This window comes from Hevea brasiliensis, chromosome 16, assembly GCF_030052815.1.
Source record: "Hevea brasiliensis isolate MT/VB/25A 57/8 chromosome 16, ASM3005281v1, whole genome shotgun sequence".
In the NCBI taxonomy this organism is placed as follows: domain Eukaryota; kingdom Viridiplantae; phylum Streptophyta; class Magnoliopsida; order Malpighiales; family Euphorbiaceae; genus Hevea; species Hevea brasiliensis.
The window spans coordinates 55551770-55567951 of record NC_079508.1 but is presented as its reverse complement, the minus strand read 5'-3'; the positions used below and the strand labels follow the sequence as shown (position 1 = coordinate 55567951).

The window sequence follows — 16182 nt, the reverse complement described above, 5'->3', positions numbered from 1 at the left end:
TTGCTATCACCGTTGTATACAATTCGTGATTTTCCATGCCTGCTTTGGAAAATTCGAGGGGCTAAATATAACAAGGCTTGCCCTTCATAATTCCAGTCAGTTTATGCACAAGCAAAATATCTTCATAAATTTCCAGGTTCCAACAGTGAATCTCACTCATAAATGGCTCTTATTGCAAGATTTCTTATTAGGGTCTTCCTCCAGATGTCATTATTGGGTAGTTATGGTTTAGGCCATCCTGATATTGCTTGAAGTCCATATCAGTGTCTCTGGAAGACCCTTATGGTAACTTGAATTCATGGAATTTCAATAGCAGCAGCATTTGTAACTTTGTGGGAGTTGGATGCTGGAATGATTTTCAAAACGATGTGTTCAGTCTCCAACTTTCTCATATGGAGCTTAAGGGAAAGGTCCCTCGAGGCATAGTTAACTCTACTAGATTAACAGCCTTAGACCTCTCTAAAAATAACCTTTCCGGTCATCTTCCATCTGATATTGCAAAAATCTTGCAGTTTGTGACATTTCTTGTTCTATCCTCCAACAATTTCAATGGCGAAATCCCACCAGGTATTGCAGATTGTGTTTTATCTAAATGGCCTGAGACTTGACAGCAACCAGCTCACAGGTCACATCCCACAGCAACTTGGATCACTCACCAGGATTAAGACATTTAGTGTTGCTAGCAATATGTTATTTGGTCCTGTCCCACGTTTTGTTAATGTCAATATTACGAGTGAAAGTTATACAAATAATACAGGACTTTGCGAGGCGCCATTGTAACCCTGCAAAGAGCTGCAAGCCAGGAAAATTTATCCTGAACATCCATTCAGAGATGGGTTTTGGGTTGGCTTCGAGTTTTTTACACTCTCAGTAATGGTTTTTTTCTTTTCATATAGGGCAAGTTTGGTTTACTTGGAAAGGAAGGGAAACAAAGAAAGAGAAGTTGTTGCTAATAGGAAATTGACAAATGAGAAGCACCTACAGCAAGCAAGCAAGAATGGTACACTGATTTGTCTGTGTGCAATGAAAAATTCATGACATTGTTGTAAGATTATTTTTAATTTATTCTTTTTTAATTGATTCTTTTTTTTATTTTGTAATTTTTGTAGATTTATATGTTAGAGAGCTTGGTTACAAGAATGGATTTTGAAGAACTGAGCATGGCAGCAAACAATTTCAGCAAAAACAAAATCATAGGGATAGGAAAGATGGGAGCAACGTATAAGGCTACAGTTTCTAATGGGAATTGGTTCCTTGCCATTAAAAGAATACTGGACTCTCAAAATTTTGATAATGAATTCATATCAGAGGTTGTGACTCTTGGTAAATTGAAGCACCCTAATATAGTGAGACTCTTAGGTTTCTCCTCTGAAGAGAAGGAAAAGCTTCTAGTATACAAGTATGAGCCAAATGGAAACTTTATGACCAACTGCATTCCATGGAAGGTTCTAAGGTCATGGAATGGCCTGTAAAGGTGAAAATCGCTGTCGGCCTGGTAAGAGGTCTGGCATGGCTCCACCATAACCACTACTTGCCAACTGCTCATCTTAATATAAGCTCAAAATGGGTCTTACTTAATCCTAAGTTCGAACTTATCAAATTTTACAGGTGCAATCTTCTTGAATGCCAATGATAAATAAGTTGGCGAAGAGTAAAATTTGTGAGTTGGATTATGTCAAGAAGGATGTTTATAGCTTTGCAGTTGCGCTTCTTGAGCTTATAACAGGAAACGAAATAACTGAAATGAATGATTCAAGAAATCTTGAAGAGACTTTTGATATCTGTTATGGTCTTGATGAAGTTGTTGACAAATCCTTAATTGGGCAAGGATTTAATGATGAAATTATTCGGTTGCTTAGAATTGCATGTGAATGTGTGCAGCCCCTTGCCCGATGAAAGACCAACTATGCTTCAGGCGTACCAAAAATAAGGGCTATGGGGGAGCATTATGGCCTAATAGATGATCCTGAGACATTAGCACTGCCAATTATAGAGGCGGATCCTTGGAGAAAAGAGATACAATGAAGAAGGACCAACGTTTCCTTCAAACATGGGGAGATGGGGATCATTTATTTCTGGGTAATCTCATTTTTATCATTAAACTAAGGTACCAGTTAAAATTATTGGAGTTGTAGCTTTGCTCTTTGCTACTATAAATCAGTCTAATAAAAGAGAAATATGCGTAATAATGTTGTTTTTATAATGACCTGTTTCCCACATTACTAATTATTAATAAAAGCAATGACGAGTTGGGTCACAAATTTAGGGGACAAAATAACATTACTATGTATAATATTATAAAAGGGAATTGAAATTAATTGGAATTAATTGGAACAAGTGATTTCGTATATATATCCATCAATTTTATATAATTTTGATTTTTTCAGGGTCTTTTTATTCTTTCAACTTTTTTTCATTATTTTCTTTTTTTTTTTATCGACTTCTTTACCTTTGCATGCATGTCTAATCATTAAATCTCTTAACTTTTTTTGTTTTGATCTTCTTAGCTTTGTTATCATTTAACGCAGACAAAAAAATGTCAGTAGATAAATATGACCTTCATATTTTTTTTATTAGTTTATGTAATTAATAATGAATAGCCTTGTATAGTATATATTTATATTTGTACTTATATTTATATTATTTTTATTTAAAAAATTGTGTGCTTTTTTTTTTTTTCACAACACCTCTCAGGCCATTGAACAGTATAGCTGTTAAAATGAATAGTCAACTAGAAGGTGGAAAAATTGTTTGGCCATGTAGAATGAACAGTGAACTGGGTGTGTGGCAAGTAGCCAATCCAGTGGATACAAAGTGATGAAGGTACTCAAATCAAGGAGATGATGCTGTTAAGATTTCTTAAATATATTTGTTAAATATTATTAAAAATTAAATTTAAATGAAATTTGATATATTTTAATAATAAAAATTTAAAATAATTTAAATATTTTTTAACATTATTTAAAATAATCATTATTTTTTTTAATAAATAATTTTTTTTATAGTAACCTACAAAGACATAATAATATTAATTATTTAAGCATAAAATTAGTCCATTTTGGAACCAAGATATTCCCGCATGCAATTTTCAATTTGAAAGCCTTTCCCCATAAACCATGACATCAACTTGAAGCCTTGATTTGCAAGCTCACCATAGTTTTGTTTATAAAAAAATCAAATAAAAAAAATGCGTTTACCAATGGCTTGGTAGAAATTTAAATAATATGAAAATTTGATTTTTTTCTCTCTTAAAAAGTAATTATTATAAAAAAAAAAATCTTAATATTTGATAAATATAAATTTAGAACACTTTTTAAAAAAATAATAATAAATTTGCATCTCAAAAATAATAACAATGATAATATAGTCCCAGAAATATAGAAAAGGACAAGAAGTAGAAAAATAAGGATGATGAAGTTTTGATACCTTTCTGGCTGTTCAAAATTGACTGCAAAATTGATAGATAAATAGATAACAAATAAAATAATTAAGCATCCATTGGAATTCTAATACTTCTTCTATACTATTTCAAACCAATTAATCCATGTGCTTGAGATTGCAACTGCAGGGCTAGCAGCCATGGCTTCCGCTCATTTTCTCTGCAACAACCATGTCTTCCACCCTTCTTGCAATTCCTTTGCCAAAAGCAATCTGCCTTCGTTTAGGCCAAGTGGGTCTGTCTCCTTTTACCAAAGACAAAGGACCCCATTTGTCAAAGCCTCCAAGAAGCAGCTAGAGGTTGTTCTTCTATCCATCCATCACCCTTTGTTGTTTGTGCTTTGAATTTTGTTGGGTTTGGTTTTTTAATTTGGTGGTTGGTATTTAGATAGTGTATGATCCCGATGAAAGGTTAAACAAGTGGGCAGATGAAGTAGACAAGAATGCTCCTCTTTCAAGGCTCACTTTGTTCTCGCCTTGCAAGGTTATTTATTTATTTTTTCATTGCTTTTAAGTTTGAATTCTTAGAGGTCTCCTTTTTTTATGGTTTAATTTTTTGGCCCCATATTTGTGAAATTTGGATTGCTTATGTAATGCAGATTAATATTTTCCTCAGAATAACTGATAAGAGAGAAGATGGATATCATGATTTGGCATCTCTCTTTCATGTAAGTTTATCCCAAGTTATCACAACCTAAGAAAGCAAATGGAAACAAAAACCTTAAGTTATCAAAATTTGGTCCCTTTTTCTGTCTCCAGGTAATTAGCCTAGGAGATACAATTAAGTTCTCTTTATCTCCTTCAAAATCCAAGGACCGTTTATCAACTAATGTGTCTGGTGTACCCCTTGATGAAAGGAATTTGGTAAGGCATGAACTAAATATATTGTTATCTTTTGATTTTTCCTATCGTTTATACCATTGGTTTTGTGGACTTTCTGTTCCCATCATTATTTTTCTCTTTGCAGATTATTAAAGCCCTTAACCTTTACAGGAAAAAAACCGGCACTGACAGCTTCTTTTGGGTAAGGAGCATTGCGGATTATTATATTTTCAACAAATTTGTTTCATGATCTGTTTTATGACTTGAATATAGTGATTGAAGAATTTATAGGAATACTTTTGAAATTTGTTGACAGATTCATCTAGATAAGAAGGTGCCTACCGGGGCAGGGCTTGGAGGTGGAAGCAGTAATGCTGCAACTGCCCTATGGGCAGCAAATCAGTTCAGTGGTGGTCTTGCCACAGAGAATGAACTGCTAGAATGGTCAAGTGAGATTGGTTCAGATATATCCTTCTTTTTTTCTCATGGAGCAGCATATTGTACTGGTCGGGGTGAAGTAAGTCTTTAATTTGCTTTAAGATGCAGCCCTAAGATATAATTCCCTATTTTGTTCTACATTCCAACCATACTCTAAGATTGGAAAAGATAATCATTTATTCATGGACTCTGCTGAGATTTTGCTTAGTCTCCTGAGATAGCTAAATAGAGTTCCCCTCTTTGCAATGGTTTCACAGTGAATACAATGGTAACCTTGGTCCTTCAGATTCATGGATCATCCTCTTTCTGAAGCTCTCTGGGTGGTTTGATTTGGTCTTCAAACCCACTTGTGTTATCTATTTGTTGTCACTGCAATGAAATTAGTGCTGTTGTATAATGCATATGTATTGTGAGTCTGTGTCTCTGTGACCCTAGTTTGGCAACATATTGAGGAAAATATGGCCATAAAGAGGGTAGAATGGAGTAAAAGGATTCATGCTGTCAACCCTAACCAATTTATGATTAAAGCTTAGGTGAATTGGACAGTCTATCAAGCATGACAATATTTGGGCTATTAGATGCAATATGTTTCCTTGAGAGAATCACTCCCGACTCATGTTCTTGTTGATCAGAGCATCAGATCCTAGTCAATGTTGCAGGCATCGAGAACAAGTACTGACATTTTTGCACAAGACAATTTGAATCATGTAAAACTTATTTCTCATAGTAATATTAGAAGCATACAGTGTCATTAACATTATTGATCCTGCATTTCCAAAGCAACAGATAGACACACACGACTCTCTATTTGGTTTCCAAATTAAGGTTTTTCTCTCTTTTGTCCAGATTGTTCAAGATATTCCTTCACCAGTTCCTCTAGACCTTCCAATGGTTCTCATAAAGCCCCAGGAGGCTTGTTCAACTGCTGAAGTTTACAAGGTAATTCACTTTTTATATATTGTAATGCTTTCACTGCTTTTATATCAACAATTTTTTTAATAAGGAAACTTTGATTTCTCAGCGTTTTCGATTGGATAAAACCAGTCAGGTTGATCCTTTAACTTTACTGGAGAAGATCTCAAGGAATGGAATATCTCAAGATGTTTGTATCAATGATTTGGGTAATAAATTATAGGGATACTTGATCTTTGTTAATTTTGCTTTTTCTCCTTTTACTTTTTTTGTCTTGGTTTTCCCTTCATTTTTTCTTCATTTTCATTATTCAAATATGCAATCTGAGCTGTAACAACCCTACTGGGCTGTTTTAGGTGTGTGGACAATCAGGTGGCTTCAGGTTTGACTGTTTGAAAAAACATAAATAGATAGATATATAAGTAGATGAGAAGCACTCAGATGAGGCAGATAACCAAAACTGAATGGGAAGTGCAAGTTTTGTTCAAAATAATAAACACAAAAAGACCCCTCTGCCTGAGCTAATTCATAATCTGTTGAATAGGATACAACCTGATTCTAATGGAAGCAGTATCAAAATCAATAGGCATACTTACCATGGAAAAAGTTGGAATCAATCACTGATGACACTACATTTGTGTTAGTTTGGACAGCCACAATGCATTCTTATTGCAATCCAACATTTTGTTTTTCTTAATTGTGGGTGATAGAACATTTAATGTATTCTCATATGTGTTCTCTGCAGAACCTCCTGCATTTGAAGTTCTCCCATCTCTTAAAAGATTAAAACAACGTATAATTTCAGCAAGCCGTGGACAATATGATGCAGTTTTTATGTCTGGGAGGTACAAATACTAGATTTTCCTATTTGTATGTCTATGGCATAAATAAGTAACACATTTAACCTGCTATTATCATTTCCTTAATTCATATAGGCACGTGTAAATGTGACCAGATTCACGATTATATTTTTAGTTTTCAAGTTATTTGCATCCCATTGTTTTCAAGCATGATGCCAAATATTCCCTTAAATCTTGCAAGTGACTTACATAATTGTAAGGAGGACTACAGTATTTTAATGCTTCTCCGAGTCCATTTAACTTAAATGATGGTAAGGAGGACTAACTGTGTTCTAGTGACAAAAAGAAACTATAAAAGTGTAAACAAGATACTATCACAAAATGTATGGGCATTCATATGGACTGATAAAGCTTTATTAAATCAGGGTATGTATTTCATATTTCTAAACTTGACATGATCTTGCTGTTTGTGTTACCATTCTGAGTGTAAAACAAGTTATAAGCTCATAGCTACAATTAACTCTTAAATTAACCATATCTCTCCGGTACAAGTTACAATGTCTGATTCTTCCTAAAACAAGTTACCAATGCGTTCATTTTTCTTATGGTCCTATGTTGTATATCCAAACATCCATCTGTCATGCTCATTTTTTGGATATCAGCATGTGACAAAAAAAAGGACCAAATTGCAGTTGATATGACTCCCCTTTCTAGTGCTATCACAATTTCAGGAACTGTTTCCCAAGTCAGTTAGCAGAAGCCATATATACGTCTCTTCCTGAAAGTAGCAATGGCTTGTTTGGAATATCTCATTGTAATAGGACTAGAAAAGAATTGAGCATTTTTAAAATAATCATCTTATTAATCTCTGAAAGGATGTTTGCTTAGTGTGAACTTTCTTGTGCTCCCTCCCTCTATTTCATCTTGCACTCCTCTTATTCTCCTTGTTTTTATTGGCTTTCTTTATGAACTTCTCTTGTATCCTTGCTGAATTTCTTAACAATTCGGAACAGGATTGACCTTAATTGATTTCCAAACCCAACACCCCACTTGATTGTTGTCTGAAAATGCCGGCAGCTTATATTATGATTTCTGCATTCTTGTTCAGCCACATTAAGCCTGTGTCTGACTTTCGAACATAGTTATCTACAATTCATTAACCGTGTCTCCTTTATTTTCCATTTATCCTCTATAAAATACTTGTATGCAGATTTCATGAAGCTTTCCATGTCAAATATGGTCATGAATGCATTAACTAATGATGTTGATGGCTTAAGCATGTGCCACATTCACATCATATTTAAGACTTCGGTTTTTATGTGGAAAAGTAGCATGGCAAGGTTAAATCATGTTTAAGCTGTAACAATCTTAAATCCACGAGGAAAATAGGTTATGGAACACTAGAAAATAAAGATCTGAAAATTTCATTAGTTCAGCGATCTTTATAAGCAGTACATGATAAGCCTGTTTCTGAGGTGTAGCATTGTAAGATCATTTGAATGTGCTCATAAGCCAAACGAGCCATGTCAATAATTTTGCAACTTTTATTAGGATGATTGAAGCTTCTATAAAGGTTAATCATTTGCCACTATCTTTTTTACCGATTTATTTGATACAGCGGAAGTACCATTGTTGGGATTGGTTCGCCAGATCCTCCACAATTTATATATGATGATGATGACTATAAGGATGTTTTCTTGTCAGGTATGTCTGACTAATTATCCCTATCTTACTATTTGATTGTCTCACTATTATTTCTGAAGCCTCAAGCAAATTACTAATGCATGTGAAGTAGTCACCTTGTGATGTAGAACCACGTGGAAATAAAAAAACTCAAATTCTGTTAATTCTCAGTTGTCAATATCAATAATAATAGTCTAATAAAATACCTGGATGATATATGTATTTTTAGTATAATATTAATTCTGCTACTACTAGGATTTAGAATTCAAAAATAAGAAAATACTAATCTAATCTGACGAGGAATATAAAACCAACATTAAGTAGAAAAATACTAAATCTAATAGAACTCTTCAAATATTCATAAATAATAATTGAATTCCTGACCTTCCTAATTGTACTGGAAAATCTGAATTGAAGATTTTAAATATGCTGTTAAAATTAAATCAAAATCATTCTTAAATTGAGTTTTCCTTCAGTGCATCACCTTGTTTAGAACTACTCTCATCAAACAATTGAGTAATGTAACCACCGGTATGTATATGATGTGAGGCTATTTAGTATTTGGCATGATGCAGTCACTCAAATATGCTTTGCTTAGTTGAGTTTTGTATTATTATGATAGCTTCTGTGACATGATGCACCAAGCTCTAATTAACTAAAGGCTAATTCCTGCAATAGACTGTGGTGACCTATAATCATGGAGGAATTTATTCATCAATCAAATAATTAAAGGGAGGAAATGAAAATACAAGATACCACTTATTTTGTGTGGATACAGATAACAAAAGTCTTGCATCCTTGTCCATGTAAGTGTAAAAATAATAATATGAAAGAGAACTACAGAAATAAAAATAAAATAATGAATTAAACACTTTTAGGGTGAGTTATGGCCTAATGGAACTCCTAATATAGAGTTCCGAAATTAATTTCACTATGCAGAATAAAATTGTATGGTTAATAAAATGAGATAACTGGCATTCATTTAATTTTATTCCTCTTATTTGTATTCGTTGCCTTTGTTCTAAGCTGGCCTTGAAATTGTCTAATTGCAGAAGCTAATTTCTTAACTCGTGAAGCAAATCAGTGGTACAAAGAACCAGCTTCAACTGCTGCTTGCAGCACACCATCTGATTTTTCCCAGTCTGTTGAGTGACTTATATCTTGTAAGAAAAATGATCATGAATGTTACTTTGTGCCGATGGTAGTTTTGTCCATCTTAGGAATAGTTTTTAAAGTTTATTGTCATGAACAAATGAAAGCAAAAGCTCATCTCAAATATTGTATTAGTTGCAGTTTCACAGGCAAATAATTCCCGACGAATTGTTCACTTTGCAAGCTACACAACCTTTTTAAAGCTCATGAAATTTTGTAGTCAGGAAAGAATAAAATACCTTACATTCTGAAAGTTCCACAGGCAGAAACTAACCGAAGCTGTGTATATCCAGTGATCAATAACAATGTCTTGATAATCAAAATAGCATTGGATACTTCCACGTTATGTCAATCGATAAAGCTACTATTACATAAAAAGAATTAATTTTTTTTTTAAAAAAAAAAAGGGTGAAAGTAAAGCGGTAAGCCAATGTCGTCACATCCTTGATAATCGCAGTTTGTGCTTCCTAGCTATAGTGGAGCCAGCTATCTTTCATGATTCCATGGGGAGGGGAAATTGGCTTTTTGACTTAAAAAATGGCTGATGTTCTCCCGCAAATTCGCAGGCTCATGCAAATGGGATTCCTGCCGTAGACAGGTCAACAATGTGCCGAGTTATATAATAGACAACATTCTTGCCCCCAAAACATGTTTCAGACAAGCCAGTCAAGAATGAATTGTATTCATTTTTTTTTTACCTGAAAAAGAGTTGTATTCGTTGATTGCCTCAAAAAGTTGAGATTGAATCCCTGTTTTACTACCATTTCCCTTGTTGAATTGTTTTGAATTGGATGAGAGGCTGCCCATGCTTTTCAGTTACGGTTCAGTGGGCCTCAAAAAGAATATTCCAAAGATTCTTGGTATCGAAAAGTAAATTGAATGCCAAGAGGTTTTTAAATTTTTTCTCATTAAAATCACGCAATAAAGTTAACTTTTTAATACTATTTTTAATGTTTCTAATCAAGTCAAACCATTTAAGCAGCCAGAAAATCTATTAAATAACTGATCCAGTTTTAAACAATGTAGTGAAGTGTTGAAGAATTTGGCCAGGTTAAGAGAGTTCAAGTAATTTTTTATCCATCCTTTTCTCAATTACTTCCTCTAACCAAATCAGACCAGCCCCAGCCTTGTCCCAATGATACTTAAATGTTACACAAGGGAGAACAATAGAGGACTCTTGGATGCTTTTTTTTTCAACTATAAGCACATTCACCAACAATCAACGCAAAAGTATGACAAGAACCAACACCAACATCAAATTCAACATATTTTCCAGGTCTTTTTCTTTTTTCATTTTATTCATTGAAATCATGCGCGCGCCCCCACCCCCCTCCAACTCTACAGTGAAGGAGACGAAACAAACTGCCTGGGTAAACTAAAGAGATCATTCCCTTCAAATGGAGATGTCCATTCATGAGAATTAGCTGCAGATGTTTCTGGATTGACCACTCCAACGTCCTGCAATCCTGGAATGCATACATCATTCCCACTTGCAGCTGTTCTCATTGCCAACTTAGCACCCAAGCAAGTGGTACTTGAATCATATATTTGGGTGCCATTTTTTAAAGAACCTGGCGCCAAACACAATCCACTAGGCCTTGGCAAGGACAAACTTCGATCCACACTCCAGTCTATGCTGGTGTAATCTAACTGAGCCATAGAGCCAGCAGTGCTCCAGTCAACTGGAGAAGAGGCACCTGATGAACCAGCTGAGCCACCCAACCCGGAGAAGAGTCCAAGAGATGAAGCAGCAGCAAGTGTAGGTGATGCACCTGTTCTGCTCCATAAGCCATTTCCTCTGCTGGTTCCAGGAGAATCCCCAGGGCTACTGCCTGGAACGAAGTGTTGCTGTTGCTGATAATGAAGTTGATGGAACATCTGATTAGAATTCAGATTGTTCGGACTGAGGCTTCTTGTGGTGGGAATATTTGGCATCAAGCAAGTGGACTTCACAACATCGACACCATTAGTAGGATGCCAACTGGCAGCAGTTCCAGGAGAAGAAGAACTTATGCTTGTAGCTGGAACCTGCTTTGCATTCACAGATTGAGGTCTTTGCATCATGATGACTGGTTCCCTAACTGTTGCAGGGTGAAGATTCTTATATTCACTTCCAACAGCCACAAAACGTGCTTCTGTCTTGGCTGGAGGAGGTGAGACCTGCAAAGGTGATGCCAAAGAATAAGAAACAGTAGGACTTGCTCCCACACTTGGCCACCTTTTCTCAGCAGGCACTGCACTTTGCTGAGGTTTTGCCCACTCCAACTTTGGTTGTATTCTCTTTAAAGGCTGCAGATTTTTACTCCCAGACTCTGGAGATCCTGCTACGGGAACCACTGTCTTTGTGTAATTAAAATCTTTGTCATCTCTTTTTTGTTGTATCATAGAAGGTGCATTGGATTTCTGTTGTTGTTGTCTCACCATATTCTGGCTAACTGCAACTGAAAGTTTACCATTACTGACTGTTGGAGGATCACCAGTTTCTTCTGGCTTAGGGGGAGCAGCAGGTGGATCTAGCTTCAGTTCTCTTAAACTTTCTGCTGCCGTGTCAAGATCACCTTCAGAAGCAACCACAGCTCTTTCAACCTCCTGCTTGCTGCACTTGTATCTTATTTCCATCTGGGCCATTCTAGCAAGCTCTTCTGATATGTCAATTTTCAAATTACTCCCACCAAGGTTTTGATCCCGGTGCTTATCCGCATCTTCACCCTCTTCAAATAGCCAAGAAACAGATTCTTCTACTTTTCCTTCATTTAATATTAGCGCCATTGTAGCCCGCTCATGTGAAAATCCCATTGCAACAAGCTGTTGAGCAAGTGCTTCTAGCTTTCTTGACATTAGATAGCCACTGCACCGCTCATGCAATTCCTGGGCTCGCCTCTCTTTTTGACGCTGATGCTTCCTCTCATTCTTTTGACGGATTTTTTCCCTCTTGTCATTGTCAGCCCCTGGGATTGTTTCCTGCTGAACAGTAGGATTCTTCTCTTTATGATCTTCTGACTCACCAGACCAGCTGCCATTATTTGAAACAGAATCATACTCAACCCCAGCTCCAAGTGAACCACCAAAGTGATCATCTGTCTCATCTATGTTCTGGTAACGACCATTAGCATGCAGAGGTGAAGGAGAGGATGTTGGTACTGTTTCCAGTGCATGAAATGTTCCAGAAAGTGGATTGTATGCACTAGCTGGTATACAACTACCTGCATTAGTAGGCCCAGAAGGCTTCGATGAAGCTTTCTGGGGTTCCTTGCCAGCCCTTTTGTCCTTGGACTTGGATTTTGATGCTGGAGACATTTCCTCGAAAGCAATCTATTCCTGCAATGTTTAAGATGTCCCAATATAACAAAATCAACATCAACGAATTCCACAATATTAAAGAAACTTGCACAAGCACCAAGACAACAGCCATACATCATTTAGTGAAATGTTAATCAGCTATGAATGATAGTTGGGATAAACTAACGCACCAAAACAGTAGATTCATGATTAGGAAACTATAAGGGGAGAGTCAACTTTTGTAATAAGACAAACAATAACATGAGAAGTAGTTGACTCAAAAAAATTAGCATTCTTGATTGTTTAAAAAATGCCATATCAATCATCCAATCTGTTTAAGGAAGAAAAACCAAAATGTAAAATAGTCCAACAAGAAGAATTTAAACATAAATCAAATAATTGTTTCAATTATTAGGCTGGACAATGAAACCAACAATGTGCAGCCAACAGTTTGACAATGTACTCTATGATTTGCATAATTTCAAAGCAGCATATCCTGTTAGGCAATGAGATTATATGGAACACTAAGTGTGCAATTGTGAATTTGTAACTTAGGTTGCATAAATTTTTGTGGAACATTTGATATTTCATAGTGAATTTGCTATATCATATTTAGGGATTGAATTGAAAGGAACCATGAAAATTCAGACGCCTCTACAAAGGATAATGCAAGAAAACATGCACAAATTTGGTAGACCTCAAACACCAAACAAAAAGGGGGTTCAAACAAAGGGGGAATGTGTACTAACAGCCAAACAAAGGGGAAAAAACCTAAGAGTATCAAGTTTGTCTCCCATCTATCTCACTCCTGAGCAGCAAACGTGTAATAACAGCCAAAGCTCCAAACAAAGGGAGAAAACCTCAAACACCCAGGTCCATCATCCAAAAAAATTCAACAAAATGAACGACCATTTGATAATAAAAACCAAGAGTATCAAATTTGCTTCCTATCTATCTCACTCTTGAAGAAATGCGTTCGACAAGTAGAAATGAAATACAACTCAACAGCATTTCCCAATTAGCATCAACCTACTATCTCAAACAAAATCATTCGACTAAAAAAAAAAAAGCAAGATCCATCAGAAAATTTTCCCAATTCCCAAATTCTTAATCCCAGACGCAAATTCGAATCCCTAACTTAATTCCTAAAGTAAGGCGATTGTATCAGTGAATCAAAATGAAGCGAATTTGACAAAAAATACATGTACATAAAGAGAGCGAAAGGGAGGAAGAGAGAGAGAGGCGGACCGGTGGAGAGAAACAGACGACTGCGTGATGGATGGAAGGATCGCGATTAAAGTCGGGAAGGAGACAATAGAAAGATAGGTATTTCGAGGCCCAAAAAACAGAATCGATAGAATTAGGGTTTGAGACAAGAAAAAGAGAAGGAAAAAGATACTGGAAATGATAATTCCGAAACTCTTATTAACCCACCAGGTACAATACATGGATGGCCCCACTCTCGCCCAGTATTTTTCATTGTTTTAAAAAAAAAATTAATTATGTTTTTTATTTTATTTAATTATTTATTTTTATGCTTTTATATATATATATATGGAAAAAAAAGAAATAGAGCTTGAAAAATGACAAATTTTGGGTAATGAATTACAGAGAGGCCCCTGTACTGCAATAGCAATAAAATATTTAGTATTTTGTTTTAGTCAAAATATTTTTTCTCGCAATTGTATTGTTTGATAATATAATATTTAAAAATTAAATGAGTAATTAATTAAAAATTATTCTCTTAATTTTTAGAGATTAAAAAAATATTTTGATTATAGTCAATTAGATATTGTTATTTTTACTGAATATTTTTATTTTAAATTACTTTATAAACCGCTAACCTCTAATAATTAGTAAAACATGACCGGTAGTAATAGGGTATTTGACTTGACTTATAAAAATTAACTAATTTGATCTTATAAATATTTAAAATTTTAAACAGTTATGTGTTTAGTTACAATGCTTATGAGTGACTGATAAATAACTAATATGTTTAATAAAAAATAACTTACAAGTACATTTATCATTGAAATGGCTAAAAAGAATATTAACTAAGATTTATAATTAAATTTTAAAAATTAAATCAGGATAATATAATAAAATATTTTATCAAATCAATTTATAAGTACATAACTTACGAACACCAAAATAAATAGTTGGGTTCTCAACTTATTTTTTTTAAATTATTAAAATAAATAACACAGTCTATTTTTATAACTTGTAGATTAGTTTGATTAGCTTATAAGTTAAGACAGACACCCTTTAAAATAGTTAATAGCCAGCAAATATTACGGAGCTTCATTTACTAATGTCAAGGTATGTTGGTTTGCTTTGTTAAATACTTTCCATTTTATGCTATATTTAGGATTCTTGAACATTAGGCTATCCCAATACTACTAATTAATTATTGGGCAAAGTATATTTTAGTACTTTGTACTTTGGCCTTTTTAGCATTAAGGGCATATACTTTATTTTGTGTCAATTAAGGATATGAACTTTGACTCCATTTTCATCGTAAGAACAAATTGCCAACAGTGTTAAATGATGCTAACATGACACTAATGTGTGACGTAGCGCCATGGATTATACAGTGATGATGTGGCATGCCACATCAACACGTGTCAGCACCATGTCATACATAGTTGCCACATCATCAAATTTTATATCATATTTCATGTTATCACCTAAGTGTAAAAAAAGTGAAAGTACAAGTCCTAAATTATAAAAATGTGAAAATTCAGGTCCTAAATTGAAAAAAAAAAAAAGGCAAAGCTCAAGCCCTAAATATTAAAAGCATAAAATTTTTGAAAGTACATAAAAAAATAAAGAGAGAAAAAGAGAGAGCGAGAGAGAGAGTGTAAAAAAATATGGAGAGAGATAGAAACAAATTGACTCTCTTATGTGTCTCTCTTCATCTTCCCCTCTCCCTCGTTTCTTTCATTATGTCTCCCTCTCTCTCTCTCTCTCTCTCTCTCTCTCTCCTCCCTATGTCTCTCTCTTTCTCTCTTCCTATTTCTCTCTCTGTCTCTGTTTAAAACTTTTGCGCTTTTAAACATACATGAAAAAATAAGAAAATAAAGAGAGGAATGGGGGAGAGAAAGATAAAGAGAGAGAGAAAGGCATAGGGAGGAGAGAGAGAGGACTTATACTTTCACATTTTTACAATTTATAATATATACTTTCACCTTTTTACACTTAGATGACAAAAAAAATTATGGCATAAAATATAATAACATGGCACTTATGTATGACGTGGCATGCCACGTCATCATCATATCATTCATGGTGCCACATTAGTGCCACGTCATACATGGGTGGCGTGCCAACATGTCACATTAGCGTCATTCAATATCGTTAACAATTTGTTTTTACAGTGAAAATGAAGTCAAAGTTCCTGTTCTTAATTGAAATAAAACAAAGTATATGCCCTCAATGCTAAAAATGCTAAAGTGCATGGTATTATAGTGCACTTTGCCCTTAATTATTTTATTTATAAATTATTAAACATTTAATTGGTTGTTTTATTTTTTATGTAAATTTTGTTATTTCAGTATTTAAATTTTTATTTTTATAATTAACTGTTTTAAATAAAAAATTAATTTTAACTTGTTTCCTGTGGAAAATAATTTCGGTTGTTTTATAGTTTATAATTTAA

At 34.5% G+C, this 16182-nt stretch overlaps 2 protein-coding genes and 1 pseudogene across 3 annotated transcripts; 2 read left to right on the top strand and 1 right to left on the bottom strand.

Annotated features, from left to right (window-relative positions):
• Positions 1–151: 151 nt before the first annotated feature.
• Positions 152–2123, top strand: LOC131174478 (probably inactive leucine-rich repeat receptor-like protein kinase At5g48380; annotated as a pseudogene).
• A 1327-nt stretch (positions 2124–3450) lies between these two features.
• LOC110662704 (4-diphosphocytidyl-2-C-methyl-D-erythritol kinase, chloroplastic/chromoplastic) lies at positions 3451–9420 on the top strand. 2 transcript variants are annotated; one of them, XM_021821787.2, is made up of 11 exons: positions 3451–3738; positions 3827–3922; positions 4038–4106; positions 4198–4302; positions 4406–4462; positions 4577–4777; positions 5545–5637; positions 5720–5819; positions 6356–6455; positions 8029–8114; positions 9146–9420. In XM_021821787.2, exons 1-11 carry the CDS (start codon positions 3580–3582, stop codon positions 9244–9246), a joined length of 1167 nt encoding a protein of 388 aa, XP_021677479.2. In that variant the 5' UTR covers positions 3451–3579; the 3' UTR covers positions 9247–9420. The 2 variants fall into 2 exon arrangements, with proteins under 2 accessions (XP_021677479.2, XP_021677484.2); XM_021821792.2 differs by having other exon boundaries at positions 3590–3738; positions 4055–4106.
• Positions 9421–10311: 891 nt separating this feature from the next.
• Positions 10312–13930, bottom strand: LOC110662675 (uncharacterized). The gene is made up of 2 exons (XM_021821742.2): positions 13773–13930; positions 10312–12563 (listed from the first exon to the last, which is right to left on the bottom strand). The coding sequence occupies exon 2, from the start codon at positions 12540–12542 to the stop codon at positions 10584–10586; it is 1959 nt and encodes a 652-aa protein (XP_021677434.2). The 5' UTR covers positions 12543–12563; positions 13773–13930; the 3' UTR covers positions 10312–10583.
• Between the last annotated feature and the right edge of the window lie 2252 nt (positions 13931–16182).

Excerpts from the sequence above, each read along its gene's own strand:
- LOC110662704 (XM_021821787.2), top strand. The coding sequence starts at position 3,580 with ATGGCTTCCGCTCATTTTCTCTGCAACAACCATGTCTTCCACCCTTCT. Across the intron at positions 4,107-4,197 it reads ATTTGGCATCTCTCTTTCAT|GTAATTAGCCTAGGAGATAC; the intron begins GTAAGTTTATCC and ends TTCTGTCTCCAG. Across the intron at positions 4,463-4,576 it reads GCACTGACAGCTTCTTTTGG|ATTCATCTAGATAAGAAGGT; the intron begins GTAAGGAGCATT and ends ATTTGTTGACAG.
- LOC110662675 (XM_021821742.2), bottom strand. The coding sequence starts at position 12,542 with ATGTCTCCAGCATCAAAATCCAAGTCCAAGGACAAAAGGGCTGGCAAG.